This window comes from Mesoplodon densirostris, chromosome 6, assembly GCF_025265405.1.
Source record: "Mesoplodon densirostris isolate mMesDen1 chromosome 6, mMesDen1 primary haplotype, whole genome shotgun sequence".
In the NCBI taxonomy this organism is placed as follows: Eukaryota; Metazoa; Chordata; class Mammalia; order Artiodactyla; family Ziphiidae; genus Mesoplodon; species Mesoplodon densirostris.
In genome coordinates this window covers 133532906-133553376 of record NC_082666.1, presented here as the reverse complement: position 1 = coordinate 133553376, position 20471 = coordinate 133532906, and the positions used below count along the sequence as shown (strand labels likewise).

At 48.5% G+C, this 20471-nt stretch overlaps 1 protein-coding gene across 3 annotated transcripts in view; it reads left to right on the top strand.

The window, feature by feature from the left end:
* Nucleotides 1-20471, top strand: part of PALLD (palladin, cytoskeletal associated protein) — a 380643-nt gene that overhangs the window by 334168 nt on the left and 26004 nt on the right. For 2 of the 3 annotated variants that reach the window (XM_060102705.1, XM_060102704.1), the window contains 2 exons: nt 16123-16258; nt 19434-19532. In XM_060102705.1, the coding sequence (XP_059958688.1) occupies nt 16157-16258; nt 19434-19532 (201 nt within the window). In that variant the 5' untranslated portion in view covers nt 16123-16156. Of the gene's footprint in view, nt 1-16122; nt 16259-19433; nt 19533-20307; nt 20359-20471 lie in introns of all 3 variants that reach the window. The other variant, XM_060102703.1, reaches the window with a different exon arrangement.

The window sequence follows — 20471 nt, the reverse complement described above, 5'->3', positions numbered from 1 at the left end:
CAGAGTCCACAAGCAGTCTTGCCTTTCTGGGACCTTTCATTCCCTTTGCTTTTTTATCTCTGTGAAAATCAACTTTTATGAAAATAACAAGGACTGAGAAGGTGACTTAGAGTTGTGCATTTTGTCATCTCAGAATCTGGGTGTCAGAACCATTTAACTCAAATATTTTTTTGAAATACTAGGATCCGTGCAGAAATCAAGTCGGACACTTCAAGATTCAAAGCAACTGTTCTGCTCTCCCTTTCCCCAGCCCTCCCATTCTCTGCCTGTCCCGTTCCTCGCCAGCGCAGTGTAGGGGAGTGGAAGGGGTGGCACAGTCCTCCGTGCAGTGTATACCAGGACCACATCACTGGAATGCCTGTCCATTTCTTGTGAAATGCTACGTTAATTTCTTGAACTGTCACTTAGCACTAACAGTAGCATCTCAGCAGTTTTAAGCTCTCTTGAGTTAGCAAACTCGATGGTTCTTTTAATGCCCAAATGCGTAGGCTTGACCCCATGGACAGAGTTAGAACCAGTGGTGGTCAGAGCTTCCCTGGTATGGCTTCTTTGAGACTGGCTTCTCGGGGGCCATCCCTAATCCTGGGGCAGAGGAAGCCCCATGCAGACACAGGGCACGATGTGATGTCTGGAGCAGCACTGCCAGGGCAGCTTCGTACAGCCCAGCTGGAAATACCTTCAAATACAGCTGAGGCTCTAGCCAGGGTGAACCCTGCTGGCCCAGAGGAGGGGCAGTGCCTTCTGCAGGGCCCTACAGGTCACTTCCAGTCCCGGTGCCCAGGTCAGCTGAATGTTGGGGAGGAACGGACCAGGAATAGGATGCATTCTGCAGTGGGTAGGAAATAAGAAAGAGAAAGTGAAGGCAGGGAGATCAGAAAGGAGCATTTGGGGATTCAAAATGAGAGCACTGGTGGGTGGTTTTTATGAGTCCTATTCCTGGGCCGGTTCTAAACACGTGAAGGCTGGGCAGTCTACCGAGACCACACAGACATGTGGAACTTCAGCATCCCATGGATCCTAGCACTGGCACGGCTGCTTTTAAAAGACTCCAGTTAAGCTCCATAGGACCACCCAGGGTTCACTGCTGTTGGAATCGTGGATGCTCTGTCTGGATTAAGCATCTACAGCCATGTTCCCCTTATACTTTTCAGTTCCCAAGAAGGCGTCTTTTCATGGACTTAAATGTAATCACTTTACTGGATAATTACAGCAGGGAATCAGAGACATGGGAAGGAATTTAGAACTCCTTGACAGATATTGCCATATCCAATGATACTTGATAACAGATCTAAATTCTTTTTTTTTTTTTTTACCTTTTTATCAACAGTTTCAGTTCCTTTTATTGCTTTGAACTTGAAGGTTAAGTACCTATGGACAGGAGGTCTTGGGGGTTTTGCTTTTTAGTTTTATAAGGTTTCAAGTTAGGAGCATAGCTTTGCGTCTCTGTGGATTGTTCCTATTATATTCGGTTGTTATAGTGCCACTTTCCGTTGAAGTTTCTTCTCACAGCTGTGGGTCACTATCTGATGTGGATAAAGGAAAACATCTCAGATGTAAAATACACCTAGACAGGCAAGCTTTTGAGTTACGATAAGAGTTAGATTTTAGCTGATCGCTAACTGCTTTATTGCTAAAACCTCTTTATCAAAAATTAAAATTCGAACTGTCCCTTCCTGATGGAAAACACTTCGGAAATTAAAGCTGCATTACTGTAAAATTAATCATTTGTTATTGCTTGTTGAACCCCTGCAGGTGAAAGATGGGTGTCGTTTGCATGTTTCAGATATGGTACCAAATGTCAGTTTGTACTACGGTTTGTAGAAATGATTGGCAGTTCAGGGTTTCCTACTAAATTGGGGGTAGAGTAGATTTTGCATATGTTTTTTAGGGAGCAAAGGCAGAAATTAAAGTAGGTCTTGGGCCTCCCTGGTGGCGCAAGTGGTTGAGAGTCCGCCTGCCGATGCAGGGGATACGGGTTCGTGCCCCGGTCTGGGAAGATCCCACATGCCGCGGAGCGGCTGGGCCCGTGAGCCATGGCCGCTGAGCCTGCGCGTCCGGAGCCTGTGCTCCGCAGCGGGGGAGGCCACAACAGTGAGAGGCCCGCATACCGCAAAAAAAAAAAAAAAAAAAAAAAGTAGGTCTTCCCCACCCCCCAGCATCAGCCTGTGGTATTTATTGACTACAGAGTTGACAGCAATGAAGTAGGCAAGTTGGATTCACCTGAATCTGCCCAGAGTAACTTAAATCAAGTGTTTCTTTTAACTTCCCCATTGTGATAGAGTTTTTCCAAAAATCGGCTACAGGTGAGGGGGCTGAGGACTCGGGTCAGAAGCTGTTCTCTTCGTATTTCTGGTTCTGTTACAATGCAGTGCCGCTCCCGCGGGTCGGACACAATATCCATCCCTGGCATCTGTAAACCGGCCTGGCTCACTTGGGGTCCGAGTTCAGTTCCACGTTGAGATCAGCGCTGTCCTCGGTGGACCTCGGGCTCCCGCGGGGCGGGGCGGGGGCTGGGGGCGTGGGGAGGGCTGGTCGCAGGGCCTCGCGTCTCTCCTGGTCCGTCTGAAGGTGTCCTTTTCTCCCCGCAGGGACGCGCTCAAGATCCAGCAGCTGCAGCAGCAGATCCGCCTGGAGCGCGAGGCCCGCGCGCGCCCCTCGCCGCCCGCGTCCCCGGAGCCCCCGGAGCCGCGCCCGGAGCCCATGAGCGCGCTCGCCGCCCGCCCCGCGCCCGCCGCCCGCCCCGCGCCCGCCATGCAGGCCTCCGGCTCCTTCAGCTACGCGCGCCCCAAGCAGTTCATCGCCGCGCAGAGCCTGAGCCCCGGCGCGCCCCGGCCCCTGACGCCCGCGTCCCCGCCGCCCCTCGAGCCCGAGGCCCCGTGGAGCGCGCTCCCGCCGCCGCCCCCGCCTCTCAGCCCGCCGGCGGCCGCCCCCGGGCCCGACGCCTTCCCGCCGCCGCCGCCGCCGCCGCCTCCGCCGCCCGGCCCGGGCCCCGCGCCCCGCGCTGCGCGCCCCGGCCCCGTGCCCGCCGCGCTGCTCCGCACCCTGCTGCCCTCGCCGCCGCCCGCCGCCGCCGGCGTCTCCACCAGCGTCTCCGCGCTCGGCCTGCCCCGCGCCGCCCCTGTCGCGTGAGTGCCCGCCCTCGTGTATATGGCGCGGGGGTCCAGCAGCCGGGACGGGACGGGGAGCCGGGATGGGTGCCCCGAGGGGCATTGCAACCTGCCCGTCCGCGGAACCGAGAAATGAGCTCACCCACATACATGTCGTACACGTGAGCTCGTACACGTACGGATTGGAGGGGACAGGCATGTCAGTAGCTTCACGCTGGTGCAGAAAAGTGAGACCTTGTGCAAGCCGGCCAGAAATGATGGAGCCGGGCCTATCCCTGGCGAGCCATGATCTCTGCAGGAATTGCACGATCCTCTGTCGCAGTCTTTCTGAATGGCTTTCCTTATGTCACAGTGGTGACGTGACAGCCTTCTGAAATCTTTACTTAGGAACTCTGAGGATAAATAAGATAATGTCCAAAAGAGTAGAGGCAAGCCTTCAAAAGAAACCTGCGGGCAGGTGTCTGTGCGTCTACAGTGTGATGAGTAAGAGCTAGAACTCACCCTTTTGACCGAGGGGTTCAGAAATGTGTGCCAGCCAAGGCCAGGCCAGTTCCCTGTCTCAACCCTTCCTGCTGGAATCTTGCTTCAGGGCTCGCCAGGATCCCAATAGTGTTCAGAGAGAAAAGAAGGAAATCCTAAGCTGGGTTTAGTACTGGAATAAAAACGCGAAGACCTTAGAATTCCAGTTCTCTTCGTTCACGTGCGAGTTTTCCACCCTGGGGTGTGCTCTTTGCCCACGACAAGGTGTGTCCAGGAGCTCCTGTTAGCTGCATCCCGTTTTGTTAGGCACTTTCTAAATGCTGGCTGCAGGAATTCTGTGTTTGAAATCTGGCTCCTTCTCAAAGTTTTATTAGAAAAAGCTCAGTCAAATGACAACATAAATAAGTCGAATCAGGGAGGAGAGTCTGGATGGTAAGGATGTATCACGGGTATCTGCTGAGAGGCGAGTCAGTCCGCTGGCCTGAGAAAACCTTTGTCTCTCTCCCCTCCTTTTGTGTTTGAGCTTTTATTTGGCATCTGGGGAGTGAATATTATCTTGCTTCAAAGAAGCTGTCAGGAAGGGAGGGGGTTGTTACCTGACACCCTTTGTCCTGTCTTACTAAGAAACGGCACGAAATCTTGCTTCCCGGAAGACGAGTCCTATATAAATCATCCGCCTATTAGTTCTCAGGTGGAATTTGAACAAAGATGAGTCTACCAAAAAGCCTTGGTGGTGGAGGGGTCATACCTTTTATCATCTTAAGTAGAAAAAGTGGTTTATTCTGGTTTTTGACTTTGAAATTCTCTTGCGTTAAGCAGTTTTAAGGGCTTACCTCGAGTCATAGAAGCGCTGGCCTCTTATTAGCATCTGTCGTAGTTACTCATACGGAATCAAAATAATTTTATAATTGTTCCCAGAGAGGGTCCAGCAGCTCCTGCCGCTTCTTGGAAGTTACTGGATAGGGGGAGAATGGATACATGTGTATGTAGGGCTGAGTCACTGCGAAACCATCACAACGTTGTTAATCGGCTGTACTCCAATATAGAATAAAAAGGTTAAGAAAAAAAAAGTTAATGGAGAAATCACGCTGGTTTTGTGCTGTGGAAAACTGTATCCCAGAGGTAGTTAGGCGCTGTGACCCCAGGGTTCAGTGGCAACCCCAGGCTTCCAGCTCTGTGCCAGCCCATGAGGCACTGTTGTGTGGTTACCCTTTTGTCTTCAAAGTGTTTTCCTGTTGCCATATCACACACACTTGAAGAATTCGTTCTTTTGGTTTGATACATGTGACTTTTGAAACATTCTTTTCCTCTGGTGAATTGTGGCATCACTCGTTTTGCATTCTGAATTAAAAACAAAAAAGTGGCTATTTATCCATCATAATGATTCAAAGAATTTGCCAGAGACCGAGTGTCCCTTTCAGGGTTGCCATGACCAATTGGCGTCCTTGAATTTGTCGGAACTGCCGAGCTCTTGTCCAGTGACTCTTTTCAATTACTTACTTGTATGTCATTGGTCCTTCGTGGTGATTGTGACGGCACACTCAGTTTCACTTACACGTCGTTTCTCTGGTCGAACAGTTTTGCCATGTATGTCAAGTGCTACGAAAGGGACCGGTTACACGTGACTCAGTGAAGTAGAAATCCATTAGTTGGGTTGGTTTTTGTTGTTGTATTTTTTTGCCTACTTGTTGTACCAAAATATTGAGTATAAATTTCAGATATCTCAGTTTTCTTAATCATCAGTCATAGTACTGGCTGTTGTGTTGTTTGTGTGTTTAGCATCGTCCTGTCTTCATCTGTCGAAGAGTAGGTCTAGGTAGTCTGTGGAGATGAAGTTCTGCTTCTCGCGTCTGCGTGGTGGAGGGCGAGGCAGGGAGGCCCGGGACAGCGGCCTCTCCCGGCGCGCGTCCTCGCGCGTGGGTGGGGCCTGGGGGGACTTCTGTTCATCCAGGCCCCTCGCGCCTTGCCTTCTTCAGACAGCTGCCTTCTTCCCCGGGCCGTGGGGTCACCTGCAGGGAACATACTGCCTTCTCAAAGCTGGTGACGGACACAGACGTTCAGGTGACTAAATCTCTCAGACGGAGGCTGTGAGGAGGAGCCCGGGCCTCACTTTTTTAAAATGAATGTATTCCCCTCCTCTCGGAATCGCTGCTTCCATTGCTGTGATCCTGTCCCCTGCTCAGCGAATCAGCCCGAAAGGCGGTGGGGATCCAGGGCATTTGGGAGGGCCACCCCCCTCCCGGGAAGAGGGCAGCGGCTCTGCCTTTGCTGGTCCCGAGTGGCTGGGCAAGTCTCAGGGTGCATCAGATCAGACCCCACCCAGGTGGCCCGCTGGGCGCTGCACTTCTCACCCACCTTCACGCTCCTGGAACCGGCTCTCAGGCAGCAGGTAGCCACGGTGCTGTAGTGCTTTCTACTCTGAACGGCCTCTTTTATAATAAGCAGGCTTCGCTGTGTTTGTCAGCAGAGAGGCACGTGTCGGTAGGATCTGTGATGCCCGTGCGGTGAGAGCTTTTATCCTGCAGCCTCTCAGCTCTTGACAGGCAGTGTGTCCTCGTCCTCGCTTTCTCACTGACTTACAAGGAACAGGCAGGTGGGGACCGCGTCATCATCCTCCCTTCAAGGTGAGGGGCACCGGCGGGGCGGGGCGGGTTTCCCAGGTTCTGGAATTAGCCCCAGCCAGGAGGGGCTTCGCCTTGGCCTGTGGCCTAGGCTGATCTGTAATCAATCTGATGTCTAGTGTTTTGTGACTAAGGAAGACTGCAGACCAACAAAAACCCCCAAGTCTTAAGGAAAAGTTTGTAACAGATTCCATTGTAGTTTAGACGTTTACAAGTCGGGACCGTGGTTAGATAGTAACTAATAGAAAAGACAGAACCGGCAGTGGACTTTGCCACAGGAAACAGGTAGAGGCGGAGGCCCCGAGGGTCTTGTCATTGGGCTCACTGGGTCCAGCGTCTTAGAGGATTCCACAAAAATGTGCATCCAGTCCCAAGCAAGTATTCCCCAGAAAGTAGCAGGCTGCGTCTCGGGTGATGGTTCTGTTGAGCTACCTGCCCCAGGAGCAGCTGGAAGAACACCTCGGTCCTGGGTGACCCTACACAGGGTGCGCAGGCGGGCACAGCGCACACACGTGTGCCAGGGCCCAAAGGCAACGGGGAGAGAGTGTAACATTAGTGTAAAGTTACGTGCTCTCCTTGAAGCATGAGCTTCAGGTGCCCACCTGGACGCCAACAGCTTTGGCTTCATAATAAAAATCAGTAAAAATAATAGAATTGATGTACAGAAACTTAGTTTGTGTATCTGGGGCTCATTTTTTTGAATTTTATTTATTTTTTTATACGGCAGGTTCTTAGTTATCCATTTTATACATATTAGTGTATACATGTCAATCCCAATCTCCCAGTTCATCCCACCACCACCACCACCCCCACCACTTTCCCCCCTTGGTGTCCATACGTTTGTTCTCTACATCTGTGTCTCTGTTTCTGCCCTGCAAACCAGTTCATCTGTACCATTTTTCTAGGTTCCACATACATGCGTTAATATACGATATTTGTTTTTCTCTTTCTGACTTACTTCACTCTGTATGACAGTCTCTAGATCCATCCACGTCTCTGCAAATGACCCAATTTCGTTCCTTTTTATGGCTGAGTAATATTCCACTGTGTATATGTACCACATCTTTATCCATTCGTCTGTTGATGGGCATTTAGGTTGCTTCCATGACCTGGCTATTGTAAATAATGCTGCAATGAACATTGGCATGCATGTTGTCTTTTTGAATTACGGTTTTCTCAGGGTATATGCCCAGTAGTGGGATTGCTGGGTCTTATGGTAATTCTATTTTTAGTTTTTTAAGGAACCTCCATACTGTTCTCCATAGTGGCTGTATCAATTTACATTCCCACCAACAGTGCAAGAGGGTTCCCTTTTCTCCTCACCCTCTCCAGCATTTGTTGTTTGTAGATTTTCTGATGATGCCTATTCTAACAGATGTGAGATGATACCTCATTGTAGTTTTAATTTGCATTTCTCTAATGATGAATGATGTTGAGCAGCTTTTCATGTGCCTCTTGACCATCTGTATATCTTCTTTGGAGAAATGTCTATTTAGGTCTTCTGCCCATTTTTGGATTGGGTTGTTTGTTTTTTTAATATTGAGCTGCATGAGCTGTTTGTATATTTTGGAGATTAATCCTTTGTCCATTGAATCGCTTGCAAATATTTTCTCCCATTCTGAGGGTTGTCTTTTTGTCTTCCTTGTAGCTTCCTTTGCTTTGCAAAAGCTTTTAAGTTTCATTAGGTCCCATTTGTTTATTTCTGTTGTTATTTCCATTATTCTAGGAGGAGGTGGATCAAAAAAGATCTTGCTGTGATTTATGTCAAAGTGTGTTCTTCCTATGTTTTCCTCTAAGAGTTCTATAGTGTCCAGTCTTACATACAGGTCTCTAATCCATTTTGAGTTTATTTATTTATTTATTTATTTCTCTGTACGCGGGCCTCTCACTGTTGTGGCCTCTCCCGTTGCGGAGCACAGGCTCCAGACGTGCAGGCTCAGCGACCATGGCTCACGGGCCCAGCCGCTCTGCAGCATGTGGGATCTTCCTGGACCGGGGCATGAACCCGCGTCCCCTGCATTGGCAGGCGGACTCTCAACCACTGTGCCAGCAGGGAAGCCCTGAGTTTATTTTTGTGTATCGTATTAGGGAGTGTTCTAATTTCATTCTTTTACATGTAGCTGTCCAGTTTTCCCAGCACCACTAATTGAAGAGGCTGTCTTTTCTCTATTGTATGTGCTTGCCTCCTTTGTCATAGATTAGTTGACCTTAGGTGTGTGGGTTTATCTCTGGGCTTTCTCTCCTGTTCCATTGATCTGTATTTCTGTTTTCGTGCCAATACCGTATTGTCTTGATTACTGTAGCTTTGTAGTATAGTCTGAAGTCAGGGAGTCTGATTCCTCCAACTCCATTTTTTTCCATCAAGACTGCTTTGGCTATTTGGGGTCTTTTGTGTTTCCATACAAATTCTAAGATTTTTTGTTCTAGTTCTGTAAAAAAAATGCCATTAGTAATTTGATAGGGATTTCATTGAATCTGTAGATTGCTTTGGGTAGTATAGTCATTTTCACAATATTGATTCTTCGAATCTAGGGACATGGTATATTCCTCCATCTGTTGGTATCATCTTTAATTTCTTTCATTAGTGTCTTATAGTTTTCTGCATACAGGTCTTTTGTCTCCCTAGGTAGGTTTATTCCTAGGCATTTTATTCTTTTTGTTCCAGTGGTGAATGGGATTGTTTTCTTAATTTCTCTTTCTGATTTTTCGTTGTTAGTGTATAGGAATGCAAGAGATTACTGTGCATGAATTTTGTATCCTGCAACATTACCAGATTCATTGATTAGCTCTAGTAGTTTTCTGGTGGCATCTTTAGGATTCTCTACGTATAGTATCATCTGCACAAAGTGAAAGTTTTACTTCTTCTTTTCCAGTTTGTATTCCTTTTATTTCTTTTTCTTCTCTGATTGCCATGGCTAGGACTTCCAAAAGTATGTTGAATCATAGTGGTGAGAGTGGACATCCTTGTCTTCTTCCTGATCTTAGAGGAAATGCTTTCAGTTTTTCACCATTGAGAATGATGTTTGCTGTGGGTTTGTCATATATGGCCTTTATTATGTTGAGGTAGGTTCCCTCTGTGCCCACTTTCTGGAGAATTTTTATCATAAATGGCTGTTGAATTTTGTCAGAAGCCTTTTCTGTGTCTGTTGAGATGATCATGTTTGTTATTCTTCGATTTGTTAATATGGTGTATTACATTGATTGATTTGTGTATATTGAATCCTTGCATCCCTGGCATAAATCTCACTTGATCATGGTGTATGATCCTGTTAATGTTTTGTTGGGTTCTGTTTGGTACTATTTTCTTGAGGATTTTTGCCATTTATATTTATCAGTGATACTGGTCGGTAATTTTCTTTTTTTGTAGTATCTTTGTCTGGTTTTGGTATCAGGATGATGGTGGCCTCATAGAATGAGTTTGGGAGTGTTCCTTCCTCTGCCATTTTATGGAAGAGTTTGAGAAGGATGGGTGTTAGGTCTTCTCTAAATGTTTGATAAACTTCACCTGTGAAGCCATCTGGTGTTAGAAGATTTTTCATCAGAGTTTCAATTTCATTACTTGTGATTGGTCTGTTCATATTTTCTGTTTCTTCCTGGTTCAGTCTTGGAAGGTTATACCTTTCTAAGAATTTGTCCATTTCTTCCAGGTTGTCCATTTTAGTGGCATACAGCTGCTTGTGGTAGTCTCTTAGGATGCTTTGTATTTCCGCAGTGTCTGTCGTAGCTTCTCCTTTTTCATTTCTAGTTTTATTGATTTGAATCCTCTCCTTCATTTTGTCGATGTGTCTGGCTCATGGTTTATCCATTTTGTCTATCTTCCTAAAGAACCAGCTTTTAGTTTTATTGATCTTTGCTATTGTTTTTTCTTGTTTCTATTTCCCTTATTTCTGATCTTGATGATTTCTTTCCTTCTACTAACTTTGGGTTTTGTTTGTTCTTTCTCTCGTTCCTTCAGGTGTAAGTTTAGGTTGTTTACTTGAGATGTTTCTCGGTTCTTGAGGTCGGCTTGCGTTGCTGTAAACGTCCCTCCTAGAACTGCTTTTGTTACGTCCCAGAGGTTTGGGATCGTCGTGTTTTTGTTGTCATTTGTCTCTAGATATTTTTTTATTTCCTCTGATTTTCAGTGATCTCTTGGTTATTTAGTAACGTATTGTTTAGCCTCCATGTGTTTGTGTTTATGTTTTTTTCCCTGTAATTCATTTCTAATCTCATAGAGTTGTGGTTAGAAAAGATGCTTGATATGATTTTAGTTCTGTTAAATTTACTGAGGGTTGATTTGTGACCCAAGATGTGATCTATCCTGGAGAATGTTCTCTGCGCACTTGAGAAGAAAGTGTGATCTGCTGTTTTGGGATGGAATGTCCTATAAATATCAGTTAAATCTATCTAGTCTATTGTGTCACTTAAAGCTTGTGTTTCCTTTTTAATTTTCTGTTTGGATTATCTGTCCATTGGTGTAAGAGAGGTGTTAAAGTCCCCCAGTATTATTGTGTTACTGTTAGTTTCCTCTTTTATAGCTGTAAGCAGTTGCCTTATGAATTGAGGTGCTCCTATGTTGAGTGCATATAGATTTATAATTGTTGTATCTTCTTCTTGGATTGATCCCTTGATCGTTATGTAGTGTCCTTCCTTGTCTCTTGTAACATTCTTTATTTTAAAGTCTATTTTACCTGATATGAGTATTGCTACTCCATCTTTCTTTTGATTTCCATTTGCATGGAATACGTTTTTCCATCCCCTCACTTTCAGTCTGTATGTGTCCCTAGGTCTGAAGTGGGTGTCTTGTATACAGCATATATACGGGTCTTGTTTTTGTATCCATTAAGCCAGTCTATGTCTTTTGGTTGGAGCATTTAATCCATTCACATTTAAGGTTATTATCGATAAGTGTGTTCCTATGACCATTTTCTTCATTGTTTTGGGTTTGTTTTTGTAGGTCCTTTTCTTCTCTTGTGTTTCCCACTTAGAGGAGCTCCTTTAGCATTTGTTGTAAAGCTGGTTTGGTGGTGCTGAACTCTCTCAGCTTTTGCTTGTCTGAAAAGCTTTTGATTTCTCCATCGAATCTGAATGAGATCCTTGCTGAGTATAGTAATCTTGGTTGTAGATTCTTCCCTTTCATCACTTTAAGTATATCATGCCACTCCCTTCTGGCTTGCAGAGTTTCTGCTGAGAAATCAGCTGTGAACCTTATGGGAGTTCCCTTATATGTTACTTGTTGTTTTTCCCTTGCTGCTTTCAATAAATTTTGTTTGTCTTTAATTTTTGCCTATTTGATTACTATGTGTCTCAGCATGTTTCTCCTTGGGTTTATCCTGCCTGGGACTCTCTGCGTTTCCTGGACTTGGGTGGCTGTTTCCTTTCCCATGTTAGGGAAGTTTTCAACTATAATCTCTTCAAATATTTTCTCTGGTCCTTTCTCTCTTTCTTCTCCTTCTGGGACCCCTGTAATGCGAATGTTGGTGCATTTAGTGTTGTCCCAGAGGTCTCTTAGGCTGTCTTCATTTCTTTTCATTCTTTTTTCTTTATTCTGTTCCGCAGCAGTGAATTCCAGGATTCTGTCTTGCAGGTCACTTATCCGTTCTTTTGCCTCAGTTATTCTGCTACTGATTCCTTCTAGTGTAGTTTTCATTTCAGTTATTGTATTGTTCATCTCTGCTTGTTTGTTCTTTAATGCTTCTAGGTCTTCGTTAAACATTTCTTGCATCTTCTCGACCTTTGCCTCCATTCTTCTTCCGAGGTCCTGGATCATCTTCACTATCGTTATTCTGAATTCTTTTTCAGGAAGGTTGCCTATCTCCACTTCATTTAGTTGTTTTTCTGGGGTTTTATCTTGTTCCTTCATCTGGTACATAGCCCTCTGCCTTTTCATCTTGTCTGTCTTTCTGTGAATGTGTTTTTTTCCCACAGGCTGCAGGATTGTAGTTTTTCTTGCTTCTGCTGTCTGCCCTCTGGTGGATGTGGCTATCTAAGAGGCTTGTGCAAGCTTCCTGATGGGAGGGACTGGTGGTGGGTAGAGCTGGCTGTTCCTCTGGTGGGCAGAGCTCAGTCAAACTTTAATCCACTTGTCTGCTCATGGGTGGCGCTAGGTTCCCTCCCTGTTGGTTGTTTGGCCTGAGACGACCCAACACTGGAGCCTACCCGGGCCCTTTGGTGGGGCTAATGACAGACTCTGGGAGGGCTCACGCCAAGGTGTACTTCCCAGAACTTCTGCTGCCAGTGTCCTTGTCCCCAGGGTGAGCCACAGCCACCCCCTGCCTCTGCAGGAGACCGTCCAACACTAGGAGGTAGGTCTCGTTCAATCTCCCCTGGGGTCACTGCTCCTTCCCCCTGGGTCCCGATGTGCACACTGCTTTGTGTGTGCCCTCCAAGAGTGGAGTCTCTGTTTCCCCCAGTCCTGTCAAAGTCCTGCAGTCAAATCCCACTAGGCTTCAAAGTCTGATTCTCTAGGAATTCCTCCTCCCGTTGCTGGGCCTCCAGGTTGGGAAGCCTGACGTGTGGCTCAGAACCTTCACTCCCGTGGGTGGACTTCTGTGGTATAAATGTTCTCCAGTTTGTGAGTCACCCACCCATTGGTTATGGGATTTGATTTTACTGTGATTGTGCCCCTCCTACCGTCTCATTGTGGCTTCTCCTTTGTCTTTGGATGTGGGGTATCTTTCTATCCAGTGTCTTCCTGTCGATGATTGTTCAGCAGTTAGTTGTGATTCCTGTGCTCTCGCAAGAGGCAGTGAGCGCATGTCCTTCTGCTCCGCCATCTTGAACCAATCTCTCTCGGGCTCTTTTATGCATTAATTTTTGTTTTGGCCATGCAGCTTGCAGGATCTTTTTTCCCTGACCAGGGATTGAACCTGGGCCTCCTTGGCAGTGAAAGCACGGAGTCCTAAACACTGGATGCCAGGGAATTCCCTCTTTTATACATTAATTTCTGAGCTACACTCTTGGATGGGAGGGATTCCTACCTGACAGCGTGTTGCTGATTTTGCTCACTCTGCAATTGTATGAAGTTTAGTTTCCATTCGATTTCGCTGAGTATGGGAAGAGGAGGATACGGGGGCTCTTTATTTAAAAACTTCTCTTGTGGCCAGACAGGCCCAGGACCTCCTAAGCCACGTGCTCTGAGCTGTGTCTCTGAGCACGGACAGTGTTGACCTGGAACAGTCCATCAAGGGAGGATGCTCTCAAGGTCGTTCAGTCGTCAAGGAAAAAGAAGAAAACTTCCTGGGACTTGGCGTGGTTAAATCTGGAGGGTTTTACTTGCCACCTGTGTGTGTGTATTGAGCTGTTTTTACCCCCAACAACATGAGTATTATTTTTTTTTTAACCCCACATTTGTTTATTTATTTATTTTTGGCTGTGTTGGGTCTCCGTTTCTGTGTGAGGGCTTTCTCTAGTTGCGGCGAGCGGGGGCCACTCTTCATCGCGGTTTGCGGGCCTCTCTTGTTGCGGAGCACAGGCTCCAGACGCGCAGGCTCAGTCGTTGTGGCTCACGGGCCCAGTTGCTCCGCGGCATGTGGGATCCTCCCAGACCAGGGCTTGAACCCGTGTCCCCTGCATTGGCAGGCAGACTCTCAACCACTGCGCCACCAGGGAGGCCCATGAGTATCAGTTAACATAGTCAGAGGTGTCACCTTGAAGCTGGTGTACACAGGACAGGATGCTTCTGCGTGCTTGGGCTGAGCACAGGAGCAGTCAGCACGTAAGACGCGTCGGGATGCCGCTGGTTCCTGTGCGCTGAGCACAGGGTTTTGTGAACAGTTCTGGTTTGGGTAACAGTTTACTTTGAAGAGACGTTTTAATTTTTAATTGTACAAACCATTATGAAGGGAAAGCATCTCAGGACTTCCCTGGCGGTCCAGTGTTGAGGACTTGGCACTCTCACTTCCAGGGCTCTGAGTTCGATCCCTGGTCGGGGAAGTTAAGATCCCGCAGACCGTGCAAAAAAAGAAAAAAATTTTTCTTAAAGAAGGGAAAGCATCTGTTTGTCACCAGATGCTCTTTTCATTCCTGATGAGTTGCTGTTTTTCATCAGAAGTTGGTGCCACGTCGGGGAGCAACCACAGCCGTCTTACGACCGATCCCTTTCACAAGAGAGCGCTCCGCGGCCAGGACTTCGCGTCAGGAGTCTGTAACCACTGTTCTTGCCGGGCGCCTCCCTTTCCAAATGCTCCGTCTTGGTTTCTGCCCTGATCTCAGATCTTCCCCTTACTCTGTGCTCAGTTTTTAACACAGTTTCTTAGTGTTTTCTGAATTACGTTAATAATTAGTCCAAATGAGATACTCTCAGAAAAAAAGAAAAGGTTCCGTATTAAACTAAGCGAGAACGCCGTGGCCTGGACCCCTCTCCCCGAGGTGCCCGGTGCCCTGTGGACCCCCGGGCCGGCTCTGGTGGCCCTCCCTGTGGTCACCCCGGTGCAGCTCCTCGTGGACCCACTTCTGTCACCTGGCAGCACTGTGCCCTCCCACCGGGTCCTCCCCTCCCTCCCCCTCTGCCATCCCCACTGTAGAAGATGATTTTTGCAGGCATCGTGACTTCAGTCTGCTCTACGTGTGTCCCTGGCACCCAGAGCCGAGCAGGGCCCTGACCAGTGGGTCTGCGGGGGTGTGGGCAAGCTCTTAGGGGCTCTGCTCAGCATCCAGGGGTCCTCTTCACTCCCCTCGGCCTCCCTTGGCCAGTCCCTCCATGATCCGCCACCCTGCAGGGTGGTCTCTGTCCACTGCCCCAGAGCCCCTCCTGCGGGCCCTGGTTTCCCCCATAATCCTGTGAGACCTGTGCTTTTAGTTCCCACATTTTACACTTTACGGAGGAGGAGGTGGAAGCACGAGCCATTTGGTAACCGGCCCAGGCGTTCTGTGAAGGGCGATGCTGGCCTCTTCACCCTTGTTGCTGTGATGCCCGCCTGCATCCTCACACCTCCCTCCCGTGACCCCGCCCGCCTGCGTCCTCACACCTCCCACCCGTGACCCCGCCCGCCTGCATCCTCACACCTCCCTCCCGTGACCCCGCCCGCCTGCGTCCTCACACCTCCCTCCCGTGACCCCGCCCGCCTGCGTCCTCACACCTCCCTCCCGTGACCCCGCCCGCCTGCGTCCTCACACCTCCCTCCCGTGACCCCGCCCGCCTGCGTCCTCACACCTCCCACCCGTGACCCCGCCCGCCTGCGTCCCCACACCTCCCACCCGTGACCCCGCCCACCTGCATCCCCACACCTCCACCTGAAAGTGTATTCTGTGCCTTCTTCTCTAACTTGCTCTATTTTAACCTTGACATTATGTCTTCGAAATTCACCTTTGGCGATGTGCACCCTTCTTTTCCGCTGTTGGACCGTGTTCGTCTCTCACTCATCTTTACCCGCAGCCCTGGGAGGGAGAAGGAAGTAGAATAGGCAGCACGTGGCTTCAGTGCACCAGTCAGGCCTGCACCCTGCACCCAACCAGAGCAGGACAGAGGAGGAGGGCGGAGTGGGCAGGGTTCACGTTTGCTCAGGGCGGGCGGGGCCCTGATGCTGAGTAGACTGGTGGCCGAGGACCAGAGGGCTGAGTGGAGGGAAGGATGCGGAAGGCTGTTCTCCCTGAAACCCTGTTGATGGTCTCGTGTGGTGGTGGGTGTTGTTACACCTGTTTATGACACGTGTTGGGAAGCTTGCCCGAAGTCACAGACCTAACACGGTGGAAACCCAGGTCTGGGTATAAACAGCGCCACGTATTTGTTGCCGCTTCCCCGGCCTTGGCCCTCATCTCACCCCGGCGGGTGCGCCCTAGGTGTACGGACTTTATCTGGGGACCGGTTCCCGTCAGTGTCACTGGTCGCACACCCAGCGGGACAGGCGTGGCTGTTAGGGTGGGTGGTGCTGGGCCAGGAGGTGCATGCCTGGCCCCGACCCTGACCCTGACCCTGACCCTGTGCTTGCCCACAGGGGATTTCCCAAGAAGGCCAGCAGAACTGCCCGGATGGCCTCGGACGAGGAGATCCAGGGCTCGAAGGATGCCGTCATCCAGGACCTGGAGCGGAAGTTGCGCTTCAAGGAGGACCTGCTGAACAACGGGCAGCCGGTATGGGGCGGGTGGGCGGGGTGGGCGGGGTCTGGAGCTGCCCCGAGCCCTTCCCCCTGCCCCGGGCCTCAGGTCCCGAGAGGCGTCCTCACCGCTGGCCCGGTACCCCGAGCCCCCAGGTTCCTCTGCGTGTTGAGGCTTGGGTCCGGGAAGTGGGGGAGGGGAGAGGGCTGCTTTCTGCTGCTTCCTGTCACGGACCATTCCTGGGGCATCACAGCAGGTTGCAGAGAAGGGAGGGGGGCAGGACTGAGGGTGAGGCCGGGAGGAGGACAGTGAGGACCTGAGACCTTGCAGAGAAAAAGGAGCAAATGCCGCTGGAGGGGTGGGCGTGGGGAGAGCCACGCCCCCCGGAAGCAGTGAATTGGAATTAAAGTTCCAGAAGCAGAATTTGGATTCCGTGCCCTGCACTGCTTCTGCACAAAAAGCATCTTTCCTTAGGAGCCCATGGCTGGAGTCTAGACTGTTAGGAGATACGGATTCCGTCACCTGAAAGAGGAGGCTTGCCTCCCATCCTCGTTCTAGTCTGTCAGGGCAGGACAGCTCAACTCAAGAAGAAAATAGTAATTCTATTTCAAGGCTGCAGAATTGTGAAGTCGACCAGAGTAGCTCTGGTAACAGTGTGCACAGAAGATGTTTTCTCCAGTGGACTTCATGTTTCCTTGCCAGTCTTTTTTGTTTGTTTTTTGGGGGTTACTGACCCTTTTCTTATCACATCAGAGTACTTCAAGGGGACAGGAAAAGCAAGTCTAGTAAATGAGATCTCAGGTAGGGAAAAGGAGCCTTTTGTGCTTTACTATGGGGAAATTTGCCCGGCTCTTAAGTAGAAGCAGAAAAGGGCCTCTTGGTATAAAATCTCCCTCAGACACCTTTTTCAGGAGAGTCTCTGTACTAATTAAGTTTTCTAGGAATTGTAATTATCAAGCATTGATAGATAAAAATGTGAGCACAGGCCACGTTTGATTGGAAAGATGGGGACCAGAGGAGGGTGTTGGATGCTGGTTTTAATTATTAGGGCGTCCTGATCTGAGCTCAGGAAGATTAAAATGCTGATGAGTGCTTGTGTTGGTTAGTGATTTCGAAGAGAAGATTTTCACCAAGGGAACATATATTCTCCCTGAAGTAAGTGGTTGCACGTGTAAATGCACGTATTCTGGAAGTTTGCCCTGTGGCTCTGTCAACCAGAGCCTTTGATGGATTAAAACAAATACTTATGGGAACTTTTTCAGTCCAGGTAAAGGCATCTCTCCAGGGTTTTTTTTTTTCTTTTTTTTTTTTTTTGGTTGCTTGTTTAAATATTCCTTATGGACTAACTCTTGGTTAAAAAGTAAGACTTCTATAAGCTCTTACATTATGCTATGTGTATTTATATTTGTTATATATATATATCATATATCTCGTGTATAAATATATTTTTTGGTATTTGTCTGTTTAGCAGTGAATGACATTTCCAGTATTTTCCATAGATTTCCACATTTGAGAGTTTAAAAAAGACAAGAAAAGTAAGGTTTCCTTTCTTAGAAAATGAGACCCTGAAACAGCTTTTTCTGATGTTGCACATCATTCCATACTTATTTCTGGCTTCTTAGAGCTCGTCGATCCACACGGCATAGTAGTTTAGAAACAAAACTATGAAGTGACTTTGGTTCCGGGTGGTAGCAGGTACCTCTGGTGATGGCCTGGGTGTCAAATGATGCTTCTCCAAAGGAACAGGGTGGCATCACTCCAGTCCTCCCTATGATGCTGGTATAGTCCTCCCTGCAGACGTTAGGAAGGCTTTTCAGAGAACAGGTATTTAAAACTCTCTCTGAAAACTGAATTCATGATTTTTTTTTTTTTTTTTTTTTTTTTTTTGCGGTACGTGGGCCTCTCACTGTTGTGGCCTCTCCCGTTGCAGAGCACAGGCTCCGGACGCGCAGGCTCAGCAGCCATGGCTCAGGGGCCCAGCCGCTCCGCGGCATGTGGGATCTTCCCAGACCGGGGCACGAACCCGTGTCCCCTGCATCGGCAGGCGGACTCCCAACCACTGCGCCACCAGGGAAGCCCTGAATTCATGATTTTTTAACACACGTGAGAACATTACACAAAAACTTACTACGAGACATCCCACGCAGCAGACACTGCCTGTACCTCTTCTCATCCTCGGCCCCTTCTTTACGAAATGAAATAACTGGAACTTCAGGTCTTTTGTCATTTGGCACTTGTCTTATTTCTCTTGCCGGTCTCCGCTGGGACTGGAACCAGCAATTGCTGGAAATCAGCAGTTTACCCAACATATTTTCCTGATTAGATAGTTTCCAGTAGAATCTGTGTCTAGATTCACAAGTTTGGAAGTTTATCTGAAATAACTTTTGCAGGTTTTTTTTTTCTTTTTGGATTCTGCCTTACTAGTTACTTTCCATCTTGCATCAAATGCTTGTTTTTAAAATGCCCCCGACGGGCCGATGGTCCTATTAGAGCCAGCGCTCAAGAGCGGCCATCCGCCCAGCAGACAGAACACGAACGTGGACATTTGTCTTGTGTTTGGCCCAAAGCGCCGGTCGGTCGCTGCAGAAGCCTCCCGGCCCTCTTTGCAGACCGGCTCCCCAGGTAGGCGCGCGGGTCGTGGGTGTCCGCTCAGCAGGCGTCTCTCGCGGCCCCTCTGCCAGGCCCGCGTGTGCAGTCATTCTTCGTGGGTTACTGCACGTGCTCGTGTTCACCTCGGGTACCCAGCCCCTGGGAGGTGCTGTCCAAGCAGAGAGGACCGTCGCTGCCCGCTGGCCTGAAACTCTCATCAGGCTCAGAGCTGACCAGGCAGTTCGGAAGCCTGTGGATGGCTATGAAAATAACATTTCCCGTAAAAAGAACATTTTGCTGTTTAAATATCTTTTTTCTCTATGTTTATCGTGAGGGGTAAATACATGACTCGTACTTTTAGGTGACTTCTGCCCTGTTACTCAGTCTGTGCTCTGTCAGTTGGTGGCTCTCAGGATGGGTCACCCCACCTCCCAACCCAGGGTCAGGACCAGAAGGGCCGGTGAGAGCAGCTGAACGGGAGGACAGGACTCCTGTGCGTACAGGCGTCGACGGCGGAGAGGGCGCAGTTCCAGAACGGCCAGCGTGTTTGCTTTTTCAACCCTTTTTCTTAAGGTGTGGTAGCATTGTGATTTTTCTGATTTCTGTGACTTGCTTTGTCTAGAGGTTGACCTACGAGGAAAGGATGGCTCGGCGGCTGCTGGGTGCCGACAGCGCGACCGTCTTCCACGTCCAGGAGCCTGAAGAGGAGGCGGCCAGCCAGGTACCCCATTGCTCCTGGCTCCCCAGGGAAGCAGATTCCCCTGTCCCCGCCCTCCTCACGGACAGGCTAGGGGTGGGCTCTGTGGAGAGCAGAGGGCGGGGCGGAGGAAACGGCGCTATCATCACATCCGCCTCCCAGCCAGCGTCTATTGAGCACGTACTGCGCTGAGTGAGTGCTGGGATTGATTTCGGTCGGTGACGCCTGTTCTTTTTATCTTCTTATCGATTCGTTTCTCTCCTTTCAAGTATCTTTCTGTTTTTCCTGTCCTGGGCTGTCATGCAGAACAGGTTTGTGTGGAAGAACATATGTTCCATGAAATTGTCTGAAATCACTAGTGACTATTTCCAATTATGATCTTAATATCTCGTCCAGGTAAAATACCTGTGTACAGAAAAGACTCTGTTTTCCTCCATGTATGTAGTTATAAAGCACTAATCAGCAGAGAACCTAAAATGCTAACATTTTGTTCCCCTGATAACACCAAAAAAAAAGTCACTTCATGGATCTGATGTAAGTAAACTGTTTTATAATCTCCACTGCTTCTGTTTGGAGTCTCCAGATGTAGTTCTGAGATAAAAGAAAGCTTTTTAACACAAGTTTAAAGGATCAAGTAAACTCTTTCTCGTATCTCTTAAGAAATGGATCAGCCTTCAAAATCTGAAAGTTTCTCTGTATTAAATATTGCTACCACCACAGTTTCACGTAAAGCTAGAAATCTTGTGAGATTCTTGCTGCTTCTATTACTGGCTTCACTTCTTTTTTTCTACCATTGCAGGACCCTGGGTCTCCTCATGCTTCTGTAGGGAGTCCTCTGGATGGTCAAAAGGTCACACTTTCACCTTTCTTTTCTTCCCAGTCTTTCCCTGTATCTGTTTCTTCTGTTCTTCCTCGTTTACCTGTGTATCTATAGTTAACTGCCATACGTTAATAATAGATACT